The 17,776-nt window shown below is 39.6% G+C and overlaps 1 protein-coding gene across 2 annotated transcripts in view; it reads right to left on the reverse strand.

The window, feature by feature from the left end:
- Positions 1–17,776, reverse strand: part of NOX4 (NADPH oxidase 4) — a 110,751-nt gene that overhangs the window by 55,270 nt on the left and 37,705 nt on the right. For both annotated transcript variants that reach the window (XM_072402502.1, XM_072402511.1), the window contains exons 9-12: positions 14,051–14,282; positions 6,424–6,588; positions 4,992–5,054; positions 251–311 (exon numbers count right to left, since the gene is read on the reverse strand). In XM_072402502.1, coding sequence (XP_072258603.1) covers positions 251–311; positions 4,992–5,054; positions 6,424–6,588; positions 14,051–14,282 — 521 coding nt within the window. The remainder of the gene's footprint in view (positions 1–250; positions 312–4,991; positions 5,055–6,423; positions 6,589–14,050; positions 14,283–17,776) is intronic.

The raw sequence follows: 17,776 nt of genomic DNA on the forward strand, positions 1-17,776 counted from the left end.
AGAAGTTAGCCAAGGGGAATTTTTATAGATTTTCCATTTTTTTTCATTCCCCCATAAAGGATAATTACTGACTGTCCAAAATATTCATTTATCTATTTGTCCACAAAATGTTAGCATTTGGGCCCAATTCAGGTGGTGAAAGCCTTTATGCGATTTCTATATTTTTCCATGTTTTACAGGAATTTTTTGCTAATATTGGTACATATGATGATAAAATGAATAAACAAAATTTGCAAAATGTGACACCTACCTGTCCAGTCTCCCACCACCTTTATGTGAACTGCAAAGGTTGACTTTGTCTCCTTAGGACACTGCATTTTAAATAAAAGACATGAAACAAAATCAGAATAAAAAAACAGCAACTGAAAATATTACAGAAGTTTAATATACTTATATATATTTGAATATAAACCAATGTCAAATCTTTAAATCTTAATAATATAAAAAGAATCATGGATTATACTTGGGTCACACCACTAGATAGTGCTGTTTTCTCATGAAAAGTGTATTCCAAGCTCTTGCCATGATTATTAGTTTGTTACACACTTTACATGAGGACACAGCACCATCAACTGGTGGCCAACGATAACACACAAAAGATTGGCTGCTAGGACTTAATAGCCATTCCACTCACAGTCACGCTGGTGTGCTTGTTAGTTGGATATACTGTTGCTGGCTCTGCTTGTTTCCTGACTGTGAGATTGTAGGCTGCCTGGACTGACCTTTGACCCCAAACCTGTGACTGGACTGACCTGTGACCCCAACTCTGATTTTGACTTAACTCTTGGAAACCCTATTTGATAGAGCGATTACCTGTGTATGACCTCTGAGGAAGTTCCGGGGGGCTGGGAAGGCACAACTAACCTCCTAAGGCTGGGCAGGGGCTTGCTATAGGTGAGGAGATAGGTTGAGGGACTTGCAACTGGTAAGCACTGATGCTGGTTCAGGGACTTACACCGGGGTATTCAGTTCCCTATCTGGCAAATTAAGATTGTGAAATTCTCTATAGCAGTGGCTAAGAATCCTGATTTACCATGCCTGTTATAATGCACCACAACTGTCAAAGTGGCACCTTAATCTCTATGCTGGCAGTCTAATTTGTTGTTTTGTACTAATGTACATTTATTTGGCACCCCTGCACATTCTCTATTCAACAAGCCCCTGTGTACACACCAGGTGAATCCAACCACACTATCCTATAACACGACTTATTAAAATTTACTTATGCTTTTGCGGTTTTTCTTCTAATGTATTTTTAATGAAGCAATAAATTTGATGTGTAAAACATCTATCTACGAAGGATGAGAAAAAAAATCTCATAATCTTAAGTGGAGGCATTCGGTTTGACTTTTCCTTGATATTCAAAGAAAAAACATGGCCAGATCGCGCATCAAGAAGCCTCTAAATCAAAGCCTCCTGCAATTAGAGAGTGTTTGATTATGCAGATTGCCCAGGCAGTGAAACAGCAGCTGTGTGTGTTTGCGAATCAGACTGATCATTCTTCTTGTAGCCATTTTTACTAGCATTTTGAAAAAGAAAATTTATCATCTTAGAATACAGGACATAATGCTGACTTTAGTTGTACTTTTTTTTTTTTTTTTTAAAGACATGACCCGCATACACAGATTTGCAGTAGTGTTAAAGCACTGTTAGGGAACAACTGCCCTTCAATTTTATTTTTAGATATATTTTTACCTTATTTGACCTTGCTTCTTAGTGCTGCCTTTTTGCAGCCACTTTCTGTCTAAAGACTCGCAGTCCTATTGGGGGAAAGTGAGAGAGACTCCCTAAAGCCTTAGCCACTTTCCCAGCCTTGGTTCACAGGAGGTGCAACTCACCACTACTCACCACCAGTCTAGCAGCCTTGCGAATAATAAAGGACCCTTTCACACTGCTAATATGTGCCCAGGAGTGGCAAATTACATCAAAGATTGCCCCTAAATTTGTAGTTGTGGTGTACAGCCAAGCAAAACACAATAGCAAACGCACAACCAGAATTGGCATGTCCCCTTTAGGAACCATGTAACAGCCCAACTGCAATGTAACTATGTGCAAAGGTGGGCACAAAATTTTTCCCAACTTCTCCAATTAGATTGAATGGGAGAAAAGGTTGAGAGCACAGTTGAGCCTGTGGTGTAAATCAAACCAAAGTCTGAAATGGTCCTAAAACTTCTAACAGCCAGAGAAAACAATATTTCCAACTTCTGACACAGAAAACATAGGTTTTCTCCACAAAGCACCCTTTGATTGGACACTGGTGGGCCCAACTCTTGTCATTCAGCTCTGTCCTACTCTCAGCATTCGGCTTGCACTATAGCACAAGTGAATGGCTTCCTGTTTTGTTCTGCCCTCTCTCTCTCTCTCTCTCTCTCTCTCTCTAAGTTCTGCTGTACAAATACTGCAAAAGGCCAATAGAGGTCAAATTGAGGTACCTACACAGTATTAATAATACATAACATAATGAACACCCCTTTTAAAAAGGTGTTTTAAACAAGGAATGAAGAAGAAAACTTTAGAGCATAGCTGGCCAACTCCAGTACTTTAGGAACAAAATCAACACACATATTTAATATTAGTATAGTTTACAAGAAAATCATAAAATGACACTGTTAATATTAAAGGTTTGGTCCACATATGGTCTTTGGGGACTAAATTTGGACAGCCCTGCTAAAGTGAGACAGCTATGAGTCTCCTGGGGCTGTTGCCATCACATCCAAGATGGTGGCACCTAGTCTCCTAGATGTCTGGTGAATAACCCGGACCAGCGGCTATCTGGCACTGTGGGGAATGTGGTTTTGACTTGCCTATAGTGAGAGGCTGTGTTTGCCCCTGGACACTTTGGTTTATAACAAGTTATATGGTCTAGCAACAGGATGTTTCTTAACTCCCATGGATATGGGCTTCTTCAAGCCAATAAAAGCCCCATGTAGCACAATGTACAACATTAAAACAAATTTTTTGAACAATTTAAACCAAAAAAGAATACAGTTACTTCTTCTGAAACTTTGCTGTTAATCAGATTGGAATGGAGGGGGACATAAAGACAGGACACCAGATTGAAAGCACCCATACAACAATATATGCTCTCCCATTTGTAGGGAAAAAATGTTCTATACAAAAATTGGTTCAGAATTCTATATCCTGCTTTTCCATCAAATCAGAGCTCTCCTTTAACATCACAACACATATATAATAGCAATTCTCCTGCTGAAACACATTAGCTTTCTTGCTCTGCATTTACAAAGTACACTTGCACTGCAAAAAAATAATCAAATAAATGTCATTTCTTTCTTTTTTGTGGTTTTGTTCCAGTATCCATTAGTGTCAATAAATGTCATCAGTCTATTATATTTAATGTATTTAACACTGCGGGATGTCTGGGGTGAAATAAATATAATTACTCAGTACAGCAGGTTAGGCCCTACTCAGTAATGAGTAACATAATAAAAAAATGGACTGAAAAACTATTACCTACCACAGCCCCAGGGTAAATAATGACCCAGAAAACACATCTGGAGAAGTGCTTTCTAAGATCCAGAATTGGAGATGGAAATAACTACAATTATTTTCTTCAGTGCTCACCATTCATTATGAATTAAACAATGCTGAAATGCACCCGGTATTATTGGTGTTTGTTCTGCTCTAAACTGTTATTCTGAATTCCTAAAAGGATTTGGGAGCTGCTTTAAAGGATAAAGTGGTTCCAAATGGTGCTCGTAAATCTTACATGACCTATCGTAATTGGACCTTTGAAGACCTCTAAGTTCGCCAGCTTGGACACGACTGGAACAGGGTAGAGAAATGACCATCATTGGTCCTACAGTTACCACATTTTGGTCCATGGAAAACCAAACTGAACTGGAGGAACACCAGCAGTTGTGGGTTATGTTGGGCACAAATTTGCTGCATTAATGCAAGAATAAGGCAATTTGTCCTATGTCCTATAGCAGGGTTTTTTTTCCCAACTTTTCATGCTACTGTTTTGCTTTGAAGCATGTTACAGGATGATGAAAGCACTACATGTCCTTTTTATCCATTAGGCATAATTTGCTTGTTCCCATACTGCGACTGTGTTTGACAATACAGCCCAGTGGTGCTGGTGGTATGAATGGGCCATGACTACCACAATCACAGATTTCCATGACTGCCACAAAATCTTTGACAACAGATTGTGGACAGTCACAAAACAGTGACACACAATTACTACACACAATTACTACACACAATTACTACACATCTCAGCACAAGCTGTTTATAACAGTAAGTAGGACAATCTATGTCTATCAAAAGCTGATTATGATTAAGCTGAGTTTGAAGTAAATATTAGTGCATTCTGGAGAGTTCTAGTATTGATTTTTCCACAGGGAGTGAAGGTTGGCTACCTCACAAGAGAGAACCCCAACCTTAAAAGAGTAGAAGCCAATCACTGCCCTGGAACATCACTTGTTGTGTAATTGATGGCACCTTTTTGAGAGAGGGGTATCTGACACAAGTCAAAATAATAAATATGGGCAGAAATGTGCTATTGGGGACCCTTGCTGTGGATTACTGAAGTAGCCAAGGGAGTCAGGGCAGGATGACCATGTAGTCCCTGGGCTCTGGCTAGGTCAGGGAAGCCTGTAGACTGGACCACTAGGATGAGCTAGATTCCCAATGGCTTAAGTCTTAGCTCCAGCAGAGAGAAGTTAAAGAAAAGTACTCAAAAGAGAGGTTTTTATGACAGGATCCCATTGGTGCTGAATTTGGGACTGTCATTCCTCAGGGGGAACCCATCCAAGGAGGGATGCTTTCTTCACATTTCATTATGAAGCTCAAAGAAGGTGCCAAAGGTCAGCTTAACTGCTGCTTTTGTCAGTTTCTAATGCCACACTACTAGGAGGCACCAAGGAATAAACTGCCCACCCCTACAAGGGTGAGTGCTGCACCCATATAACTAAGGCCGATTTGATATCAATAAAGAATTATTGTACTAGAACAAAATGATATCTTACCATTGTCAGTGTGAATGGATGGTTCTCCAGGGCAGACACTTTGGGACATTGCAGAATGATGTACTGTAAAAATAAAAGTATACACATTTTTACCACTTGTAAAGGAGACATGATCAATGTATAGAAGTAAAATCTATGTTCTAAATTTAAATCTTCCCTAAAAAAAATTCACCTCCCAAAGCAATAAACATGAGGTGAACAGAAAGCTTATAAACACCAATAGCTTTTGCTTCTACCAGGTATGTAACCAAAAACTGGGGTATTGGACAAATGACGCATGTGCAAAAGCGCATAGAGAACCGCTAATCAGTCGGTTCAACCCATGGCTCGTATTTCTGACCTCTGTGTATAATAATCTCTCTGTAGTACCCAATAATTACAGGACATATATCTCTGGAAGCCTTAGTTTATGACATTCCCAGTAAGTCAGCAGTTTCTGAAATGCTGCAACCAAATCTAGACCTAATAACTATTCTATAGTCATAGGAGATACCACTGAGTATCTTACTCATTCTTACTTTCAAACGAACAACAGCTAAACTTCTTGACTAGAGCTTTGTAAACACGTCAGGTGTTTTTTGCCTGTAACGGACATGCTCAGGTGAAAATCTGACAAGGGCACAGCTCCCCCCATGTTGTTCATCAAGACAGCCTAATGGGGTGCCGCTTGTCTTCCCCCCTCCATCAAACATAGAAGGGTGCTCTGTGTACACTGGAAACTATCATGAAAGATCATTTCCAGCAACAATAATTGGACATCTTTCTGACATCTGTAAGAGCTTAAGACTGCATGACTTCTGGTTTTTTATACTATCAGGCACATTCCTCAAACCTCAAACACTTTACAATGTCTATGGGGGCGCTATATATATATAAATACGGAGAACACAAAACAAAAATTGTCTCCACATGTTAGTTCTCCAGTTTAGGAAAACTTAACACCACGTTTATACTTTTATAATGTTATATTTATTAAAGTTGAAATAAGTTTTGTGCCCCAGTGATCTAGATTTTAAAGAAGGACAACAAGGTACCAGAGGGCTTCCAAAAAGAGTAATGCCAATCATATGAATGGAGTAATTGATCATCATATTTGTAGGATCACTTTTGTAATCTGTCAATCTTGGCAAAAGTTGCAGTATACAAATGCACGCTATAAATGTGAGAAATGGCAATAAAGTGAAGGGTAAAAGTATGAAAATTCAGAATCGGGTGTTTTTGTAAATTAAGGGTCATGCCAGTTGATCACTTTTTATAAATGGAACAATCCCAATATGATGAGTATTCACCAGTTCCCTATGTCTAAACTCTGGCTGACTATTGGATACCAGTGCAGGTAATATGATATACAGCAGAGACTGCCAATTTAGTTCCGAAATGTTGCCACTGGCTGTTTAATAATTCTGACACTTTAACAAACAAATGTACTTACCTGGCCAGGGCTGGCTTTGAAGTTTTCCTTTATCATCCTAATTTCAATGACATCACATGGATGAAGAATGACGGAAGTAATAGTCACTGGTTTAGTGCTGCGGAAATATCTGTAAAGCCTTTCCGTACAGTACAAGCACAAGGGAGCTGAAATCCACATCCAGGTCTAAACAGAAAAAGGACAACACAAAGCATGTCAGAGGGGGAAGTACCAACCTTCACGAGAGCTAAAGTAGCACTGACTGTGCAAATATAACAATCAAATATTTACATTAATTTTAAATTGTAGTACTGGTGTTAAAGCTGAACTCCAAACAAACAGATAAATAAGCTAAATAAATAAATATAAACCAATTGTTCTCTGTAACAGTTTGACTCATTTGTGTGTTAAAAAACAGTTTAGTGATTTTTTTCTATAAAGTGAATTTTGTTTGTGTCTTTATATCCTGCTGCCAAGTCAGAGACAAAGCCAGTAATTTAAAGCAGACAACTTATACCTAAGACATTAAACATAGACCTTTCTATTGCTTTAAGTATAACATATATAAAAAGCTGGGGCTAATTTAACACCAGCACATATATATTTAGCATGATCACCCCGAAGATAAATGTGCTCCAGCTGATAGATCCCTTTTATTACTGTAAGTACTGCTTTTCAGGCTGATTTCTGCAAATTACCACTGCTGCGTCTCCATCTGTAATAAGGACCCAGCCTGGAAAATGAGGCAAAGATGAAGAAAAGTCATGTGATAGGCCTGAAGGCTAAAATTCTACCCACGGTGGGTACAAGGCTGGGGGTAGAAAATATAGAAGGGGGTGATAAGTCTAGAATTTATTACTGCTAAACTCAGCTTTTGGTTTCATTGGTGCTATACAATTCTCATGGTTTGTTGGTATCCTACGAACAGGGTGAGGGTTGAGCTTAAACTGAATGTAGTCTCTGCACCTTCTGGACCAAGCAACAGGTCCTCTGTAAATAGAACCCAGCACAATAGACTTACCTTCTCTCGCCTGTTGTTTAATTTAGATTCTGAAAATACTGCTTAGTTTTGGGTATGGGGGGGAATTTTAAATGCTAGAGCCTGGTATTTGGCCCAGTGCTGGAGATCAATGACTGGCACAGTGCTGGAGATCAACGACCGGCCCAGAGCTGGAGATCAACGACTAGCCCAGAGCTGGAGATCAACGACCAGCCCAGAGCAGGAGATCAAGGACTGGCCCAAAGCTGGAGATCAACGTCTAGCCCAAAGCTGGAGATCAACGTCTAGCCCAGAGCTGGAGAAGCTGGAGATCAACGTCTAGCCCAGAGCTGGAGATCAACGTCTAGCCCAGAGCTGGAGATCAACGACTTGCCCAGAGCTGGAGATCAACGACTGGCCCAGAGCTGGAGATCAATGACTGGCCCAGAGCTGGAGATCAATGACTAGCCCAGAGCTGGAGATCAACAACTAGCCCAGAGCTGGAGATCAACGATTAGCCCAGAGCTGGAGATCAATGATTGGCTGAGAAGCTGGAGATCAATGACTAGCCCAAAGCTGGAGCTGAGATACTTTATCAAAGATAAAGCTTGGCGACTGGACCAGTGGTGAAGCTTGGTGACTGGCCCAGTGCTGGAGAATGATGACTGGACCAGTGCTGGAGCCCAGCCACCTGCCAGAGATGGAGCCAGGCGACTCACCCAGTGCTGGAGCCCGGTGACTTGCCCAGTGATGGAACTTTGTGACTGTCCCTGTCATAGAGTCCCTGTCACAGCGATTGGCCTGGTAATATAGCTCGGGTACTGCCCCATTGATGGTGCTCAACAGCTGGCCCAGTAAGGGGTAATGCAGTAGACAAATTGTCTTCTGCACTGGCAAAGCGTAGGTCCTCATAGTGTCTAACACATAGCAACATCAAATATTGCATGGAAAGCAATGTCTGAAGTTCTGTGTGCTGCAAAGCATTGATTGCAATAGTTAACTGTTACATACAGTTCTGTGTATTTCTGTATGCTACCCCATCCAATTTAATATATAGGGTCAGTGCCACAATGGACAGTAGCACAGCCAAATTCATAAAGTGTGAATGTAGCCTTAATCTGCCAACATCTAAAACACAATACACTAAAACCTTCATCTTTATAAACAAGCACAGAGTCTAACCTACCCTACCCTTCATAGAATTTATTCACATTGTGTAATCCTTACAACATGACAGATTAAATATTTTATGATGCAGACAACACGGCCCCTGAACTAACAGAAGGCACAGGAACCTCATAAACAATATTTCTACAGAACAAAGGCCCTAAAGAAACAGAAGGATCTAGCTGTCTAGAAATGATGCCGTAATAAAATGACATCACACTTTTACAGAGACATTTTTTTTTGATGTTTGCACTGGAAGATATGTGAACTTGCTGTGTAGGGTGAAATAGGGTTACAGACAGAGATGACAAGCAATTAAAACATCCACACAGACACAAGCTGTTGCTGACAAGCTTTCGACAGATCACCTGAACAGTATACAACCTAAACAATTTCTAGTGAAAAGGCACCAAAATAAATAGCTATTCATAATCTGTCAATGGAACACAACCAATAGTGCTCAACCCTGCTCAACATCGTTCAACCTCAACCTCCATTCAGTCTTTGGTTGTCACTTTTGATAAATAATATGCCTCTGCTAACCTCAACTGATCAGAAGTGTGCTGGATTTTAAATCCTCTTGGTTTTGTGCTCTGCCCAAGATTTATAAGCATCCCACCTTGCTACCTGCTCACTACAGTTCAGGTATTCTGCAATGCACAGCTGACCTCAATTCGAAGGGTGTAAGACCCTGGTCCAGACTCACCAGGAGCCGATCCCCCAATCTCACACCACACTCTACACCTATAGTAAGTCCCCCTTCAGACTCAGAAGGCTAGTTGGGCTATCCCAGCACATGGTTGGTGCTTTGAATTGCTTCTGGTTATGACATGGACTGCCCACATATTGCTACCTGCCCTGACCTCCAGTGTGTCCGAAATAGATATGTAGTTATGCTCATGTCCTTTAGCCTGAACTGTGCCTCATTCAAACTATAATTTATCTATTACCCTTAAAAACACAGAGGGTCTACCCCATACCATATCACCTGTTTCATTAAAGTAAATCTGTATCCAAATTACGCATTTAAAAATGTTAACATATTCAGGACAATCACTTATCAACTAGTTATAGGTATTGTGAAGCAATCCGTCTTTAAAGAATGTGATCTTGTTTTTGGCACTGTGCACTTTTTTTGAACATTCATTTTGGTACTTTAGGTGCACTTAAAGATCTCACTACCATTAATGTTGGCATCCTGGATGGTCACGTGCCACATGCAAAGAGATTGTGTTAATTCTTGTAACACAAGAATGAAAGTGTTCAAAGAAAGAATCAGTAGGCACATACATTCTGACAGTTTCAATTGTGAAAGAACAGTTTCAGTCTTTGGGGAAAAAAAGACACATGGGTCAAAGTAGACATGTCCAAATTTGACAAAATTGGGTGAATGATTGAAATTTATGGACCTAACTCTAGCCTAAAAAATATTTTGCTTTGGATAGGGTGGGGAAAGATTAAAACTTTTGTGAGGAAGTGATGAAAGTTCATTTACAAGGGGACAAATACATAAACCAAACAATGTTTTTAAGCAAATCAGAAAACTTAACAATTTAAGAATTCGAGAACCTTGTCAGAACTTGTGACAAGGTTTATTTTGCTGACTGTGTCTTAGTGGTGGACGCATCCCCGGTGTAGAAATGACTACCCCCCAACATTACAGTTTGGCTGCTGTAGGGGCTCTCGGTTAGCCGAGGAGGGTCCAGGGCCCTTTTGCAGTGGCACAATTTCCACCTCCCTATGTCTGCCCCTGCTTGTCTGAGATCCGTTACCTTTTTTGTCTAGATTCCTGTAGAAGTTGAGTTTGGTCCACCATTTCTCCTCCTTAGTGATCATGGAGGCTTCACTTCGAATTTGATAACCGATAATCTGGCAGCACTTGCCTGCCAAGCTTGGTTTATAATAAGATTTTCATGCTTACTCAAATGCCTAATTTTCTTTTTCCAATGAACATTCAGTGGTTTTCACTAAATGAACCTCTATGCTTGCATTTTTTGCAGCATATATTTGGTTTGAAGTTCCGGGTTTACTTTAAGACATTGTGCTAGCACTGCCACATTGTTGTTAGGAACACGTTTTCCTGGATCTCATTAAAACGAATGCCTCACTCATCCATAATACAGCTTCTATTTCATGAATTGCTGATATTTCATCAATTAATCACTCCATAAAGGACTACACAGCTACCTCCAGATTGTGGTTTTCAAACCTAATTACTTTCTGTGATGCTGTTTAAACAAAATATGGTGGCAGCAGGCAGCAGGGACCACTTACTGCTGGATTCATGTTTATATGTGGATTTTTATTTTTCTGAAAATTACCCACTTGAGCTTTCCAAAATCCCAGTTATCGGAGACAGATGAAATAACAGAATTTAATGACATTATAGTGCACCTGTTGCTTATAGATTTTATCCCCCTTGTAAAATTTAAAGTGTGTGCTTGTTTTTTCTAACTTTGCCAAGTATTTTTATATGGAGAAAACCTTGTTAATTGACAGGAAAAAAATGGAAATAGAGGGAAGTTTTTGGAATAAATACATCTTCAGAGCCAGGAGCACTACAACCTACTCTTGGCCATAAACATCACCAATTTGCTCAACAGGGGGACTAAGGACTAAGGGTTGTATTACTGTGCATTGGGTTACAGTCGTCTCATTTTCAGCACAGCACAACATATGGTAGCACAATATTATGTATTGAAAAACACCACAATGCAAGTGTGTTAAAAAAATGCCTTGGGGCACCTTTAGATATAAATGGCATCACAATACAGAAGGATAAACATTACCACACTTCATTTTATTTTAACCATTAAGGCTAATCTTCTATTTAACCTTAACATTTACTTTCCCTGCAACACTAACTTTATCTACTATCCTAATACTACCCTCCTATGTAAATCCAATACTACACATTTATATAACTCTCCCTGGAGCTATAACACTAACTCTTAAATCTGTTAAAAAGGTCAAGAAAGGCTGCCTTGGACAGATGAGCAGGGCAATGGGAAAGGGACCATAGGTTAGTTAGGCAAGCAATAGTTGCAGGTTTGGACCTGTTCCAGGGTCCTGGGCTCTGGAACAAAGGCAAGGTTGGATGGACCTTTTCATTTCCCTCTAGAACTCGTTCAATGGGTAAAGCCTTAGATAGTCACAAACAGGTGCACTAGGGTTAAGCAGAACTTTAATAAAAAAAAAAAAACACTTTCCTTTACTTGTTAAAAGCACTTATTCCATGTACAGACAGTGCCCAGTGTCCAGCTGTTTCTTTTTTCCAGGGCTTATCATGTTGTCCAAGTGCTGCCATCCTATTTGTTAGGGGTTCCGCCTGACATCTCCTAATCTCACACTGCGCAGGATCTGATCTGGTGCTATGTTCTTCTCCGAATGGATAAAACGCATAGAACGCCAAAATCACTGCACATTTGTGAGACTTAGTGCCTAACTTTTTTACATTAGAGGAAAGCCCCTGATAGTCCATGCCTGAACTCAGATATGTGCAGAAGGAGTAGCCCACAGCCTCCAGGGATACCTGACGTAAGTCTCCCATGAGACTGTGGGTATTGCATTCAGTCTTTACTGCCACGGCAGTAAAGATGGAAGAGGAGAGGTTGATGTAAAAAAAAGTTTAAAAAAATTAACAAAAACAATTATGAACAAAAACCTATTAACAAAATAAGAAAAACACACATTTTTTTCATTATGTGATAAAAGGGATAGTCACCCTTTTACATAAACTTGAAAAGTGATGATAAGTCCGCTTGAACTCCGCAGTCAGGTGAGGCTTTACATTTCAGGGAGTTCTGGGAGAAGGGTATTAGATGGCTGGTGCAAGATGTGAGTACCAAGTGTGAAAAAATTGCATTGATGAGACTATCAAAAACAAAAAAAATTGCTGCAGTTGAGGCACATAGAAATTGGGGTTGAAGAGAGGTACTTGGTTATGACTAATTGGAAGTATATTTTTACTTGGGATTAACTTTAAATCTGATTGTTTTATTGAACCCAAGTTTGATCATAAATAAAAAAATCTGCGGTAGTCTACAAACCTCATCAGCAAATGTCAAAATTGTTTTTCTTCCTTTTTTTCTTTTTTTTCTTTTATTTTGATATCTGATTCTCACTCATTTGGAACACAATACTCCACTTTTAACAGCCCTAAATTTTAGCACAACATAATAAACCTTTCTATTCTTTAATACATTTCTTATTGGTCCTCATTCACACCATTATCCACATTCAAGATACAGATTATTCAATGAGCAATAAAAATGTTAAAAACCTTTATCAGCCACGTCATTTTGTTCAGTTGAGGCCACATTAGCCAAAACATTCTGATGTGTTATAAATTGAGATATTAGACATTTGAAAATAGCACAGTGAACTTAGAAAACTTTAAAGAACTCATTTCAAATATCTGATTGTACATTGGTTGAATTAAGTTTCTAAATTAACTTCCTGACCTGGCAGAAAGCACAGCAGAGACATCAGATATTAAAGAATGATTGCTATGCTATATCATTACTCAGTATGAACATGGATGGCTGGATGACCAAAACTAAGGAATGTCAAATGATTCCTTATTATAATTATCTGCCTTCAAAGCAAAGAAAAGAAAACAAAGATAGGCCATATTCACATTTACAACCAGCAAATAGAGCTTTGGTCCTCCTTCCTATGTCTACCAGGCTATCATTACCTGCTTTTCTTGAAAAAAAAATATGGTTTAGGGAACTCCATAGCTGAAGCTTAAAGCAGACCTATCATCACATTTTAACTTTATGTAAAGTTTTTCATTTTTTTTTAAGTCCCCTTTTCTTTCCTCTTTACAGTCTTTTTGTCTTTACAGCCATGGCCGGAAAGATTGAAGCCTCCTGGTTTATTTACATGACAAGTTCCAGGAGGTTGCAGACTGCTCCTTCGGCATATGCCCAGGATCAGTACTGTGTCTTTGGGGGCTTTCTTCAAACGTAAAAAAAATAAAGGGCTCGATATCAGGCATGCTCAACGTGAGATTGCAAGATGTCTTAAAGAACCTAGAAGAAAGAGGATGGTGGCATTGAGCAAAATAATAAACCCCAGAAATAAGAGGAACACTAAGACAGAGCTGAAATTTCTGAGTCTGGTGTGTGGATGAATCAAGGGCTTCAACAATGCAAGAGTTTTTTTTTTTAAATAAAAGTTTAACTTTAAATTCACCCAGAGCTAAGCTAAAGAACCACCTCTCCCACACACACACACACACACACACCATATTTCATACAAGGGTTACAAACTTAGAAAGAGACAGTCTAAAAACAAGCAACTTCTGCAATGATCTCCTTCTTTACCCATCATGCTCTGTGAATCCTAGATCAAGTGTGCGCCTTGTCTTGCATGCTATATGTAAAGCAAAGATTTTATATAAACAGTAAAAAGCATTTATAAAGATCAGTGTATCCAATGCTGGCAGAAAATCATCGCCCAGGTTAATATGGCATTCAGCATTAAGGCAACCCATACCTCAGGGAAATGGGGGTGAAATGTTGGCTCTTTGGTGCATATCTTCAGCGTGTTGTTAATTAAGAGTTCTTCATGTGCATGGAAGAGCCCAGAGGTGATTTTTGGTACAATGTTCAGTGGCACTTCTCCATTGACGCCAGCCAGCGACCCATAATCCTCTGCTGTGCTCATGTTCACCCTGAGGCAGCCAGGAGGGTGATCTTGTACATTACTTTGATACTTTAGCACTCCTCTAGAAGAGAAAAACAGAAATGATATCTAAAATCAAAGTGCTCAAGAGCTAATTAACTTGAATTTGAGAGGCCTTGAACTGCTGGTTACTTGGGTGATTGAAGAGCAAGTGCTTGGGGTTTGGAGTGTCTTATAAAAGTTCACTGTGTACTTGGCAAGCTGTTCCCGCAATTCTGAATAAATAAAAACTTACAAGCATCATATCCTAATTGCTCTGAAGTCTGTTGATATTCTTTCATGAAAAGCAAAAACTAATATATAACATTTTTTTTTTATTCCAATACTAGAACCGCTTAACTCGTAAGGCTAAATATACATGGACATCATGTTGCTGACATGTACCACCACAATTATTCCCCAATCCATATTTTCTATAGACCCTAAGCAGTCCAACTAGGACTGGTTTTAGGGAAGAGGAAATGGAACAATTGTCCAGGGTCCCTCTCTTCTCCAGGGCCTAAACTGACTAAATGGCGGGGGTACAGAGAACTGAAATTATGCACATTTGAGGCCTCCACTTCATATTTTTTTAAGTTTTTTTATCTAAATCCATCCCTTGTCTAAAGATATATTCACATGTCATTTGCTGGAAGTAAAGTGTTGGTAGGTGAAAAGAAGCACTCTACAATCAACACTGTTCAATTTTATGGAGAGGAGAAGGAGTGGAAGATCCCAATTCATAATAGATCCTCATTTAAAGTAAAAACTAAATGAGTTCTGCTTTCAGAATTTGTGATCAGACTTACCTTTATTGCAGAAATGAAGAGGCAATGTCAATTCTGCAATAAAACATATTGCATGCGCAGCTCAATGTAAGAAGCCAGGATATCCAGCACATCCCAATTTCCCCTGAGGATGCTGGGACTGAGTTACATCATCCCAGCCCATCCAGTCAATATGGTCAAAGATCAAAACCAGAAAGAGAAGAAGATGGTGGTGCAATCAACGCAATAATGTGAAAAATAGCAATCGGATCGGTAAGGGTTTTTTTTTTTTGCATAAGGGACATGACCTGTAATTTTGGCAATAAGAGACATGCCTGGTCACATTATTTTGAAAAAAGGGCTTAGTTTCACTTGAACCTCCCTAGCGGTAACCCCGAGTGTGACTCTCGGTAGGAAAAAGTTGCTGAAAGCGGTAACCCCGAGTCAAACTCGGGGTGACTAAGGACATATTTTGGAAAAAAAGTGATGCACAGGGAAGAGCACCATTTATTTTCTTTGTGTGTTTTTGTACATTGCCTGAAGGCCCAGTTAACTTAGTTGGAATTGGTCATTAGGAAAAAGATAGTAATTGCTCTAAGACAGTGTTTCTTAACCCTATTAACATGGATGTACCCTTTAAAATAACTTTTAGGTCTCCAGGGATCACCTGGTATAATCACTGTAGCCACAATTTACAGTACACTATTGCGGTGGTCCCTGGGGAGAATGCGTCTTACATTGCTGGCCATTGGGAAGAATGTCACCCTCACGGAGCCAAAACAATCATTGGTTTAAATTAAACTGACCTGAGAGTCACAAACTGCTCATTGCTCAAGGAACCCCTGGCAACCTCTGGTTGAGAAACACTGGACTAAAACAATCAGAGCCCCACCTCGTGGGTAACATAAAAACAATATTAAAAAATTAATATTAAAAATATGACAAAGTCTCTAAGAATGAGATTGCCATATAAAAGAACTATGTAATGTAAACATTGCTATAATATTTCAGATATGAAACTCACAAAAATACACTATACTTCCTCTGAAGGACAATAAGAATTAATATTGGATGTGATGCTCTATGGTCAACCCCTTTTGGGCCAATCAGTAGCAAAATCCAATTTATTTTCTCCAAAAATCAGGTCTAAAATTTGGTAAAAGGCACCATGTAATCCAGTATAAAGTGTAAACCACGGCAACATAGCACATGCAGATTGGACTGGAGCAAGTCAAGAGAAATAAGAATCCAAAGGGCCATAATTTAAACCATTAAGTGTGAGAAAACAATTAGTTGATTTCCCCCTGCGCTTAATAAATGTTCAGCTGTCTCTCTACATCTTTAAGTCATTAATTATTAAGGATTATCCCTTAAAGCTATGATGAGCACGTAACTGTAAATTCAGTCACCACAGCATTGCAGACATCCCCTCGGGAAGCTCATCCACATATTGTATTGAGCGGTGTAATCCTATGTTATATCTCCGATCTTTAGCTTATACAAGAGATTGATCTCTCTGCCTATTTGTGTTGTGAATGGAGTGCTCCATTAAAATTTCATTATTCAGTGGCTCATAGCGCAGTCAGTTGGTTGTTATTGTTACTTACAGCAAAGTCGATCTGTTTGCAGAGTATGGAGGCCAATAGGGATGACCGAGCGAAAATATTAGGTTGATCTCGCTGGGAAAATCGAAAATGTAAGCGAGAATGGCCTTCTGATTCGCCGAGATGTTGAGCTCTCGCTGAACAGGAGGATTTCCACGGTTGCATCAAGCATCATGCAGCCCTGGAAATCCTCTGCAATCCCAGGGCACCAGAGGTAAATAACCTATAGTGCCCCGGGGATCGCACTCTCTTCTCAATGAATGCAGCCACAGCTGAGAAGATGCCCAGCACAGGAGAACCTCCTGACATTGTAATATGTATCGTTGTAATGTATCATTTGTAAGAGATACTTATATTACATTGTCAGGAGGTTCTCCTTTGCAGGGCATCTTCTAAATGATTGCAGCTGCGGGGCTGCATTCATTGAGAAGAGTGTGCGATCCCCGGGGCACTCCTCGATCTTCCAATGGTTTTGCAGTCTAGAATGTAAGTTTTAGGTGCAGACCCTGTAATGTTGATTTATTAAAGAAATATAGGCTTTTCACTTATCAAAGTGAATTATCCCCTTGCAAAAAACTTTCCAAGACTGGAAAAAATAGACTAACATGGGAGACCCTGGGTGATCCAACAAACATCTAATGTATATAAGTAAATCAGCCTCAGCAAAAATATAGCCCAGGGCCATCTAGCTCCAAAACAAGGTTACCATTTGCTGATTTCTAATGGAAAGTGGATACAGCAACACTGTCCATTCGGTCCAAATAATGTTTGCAATATGAAGAGTTAACATTGATGGTGCTCGGTAATGGGGGAAGTCCCACTCGTGACTTAAGAGTGGCAGTAAGTATATGGTGAGGTTACCTCTTCCTAACACCTCTGATCTGCTTCTGTCTCCCTTGAGGTCACCCATAGAGAATGAATGAGGATGGCAGTGATCATCTCAGTACCGATTGCTACTGCCTATTGTAACATTTGCAACACTGGTTTTTAAAAAATCAGCACATCAATGCATGGAGGTCAAGCGACTGGCAAGAGTCCAGCCATTGGGAGCTGCATGGGAATGTCTGCTGCCAAATCTGATGATCCATAAAAGTGTAACCTGTTGATACTTTTCACAATTAGGGGTACTAACATTTTCTATTTTTGGTGCACTCAATTTTGAAGCTTTATAACTTTTGCTATCTAGA

The sequence above is a fragment of the Pyxicephalus adspersus genome, chromosome 1, assembly GCF_032062135.1.
Source record: "Pyxicephalus adspersus chromosome 1, UCB_Pads_2.0, whole genome shotgun sequence".
NCBI classification, from domain to species: Eukaryota; Metazoa; Chordata; class Amphibia; order Anura; family Pyxicephalidae; genus Pyxicephalus; species Pyxicephalus adspersus.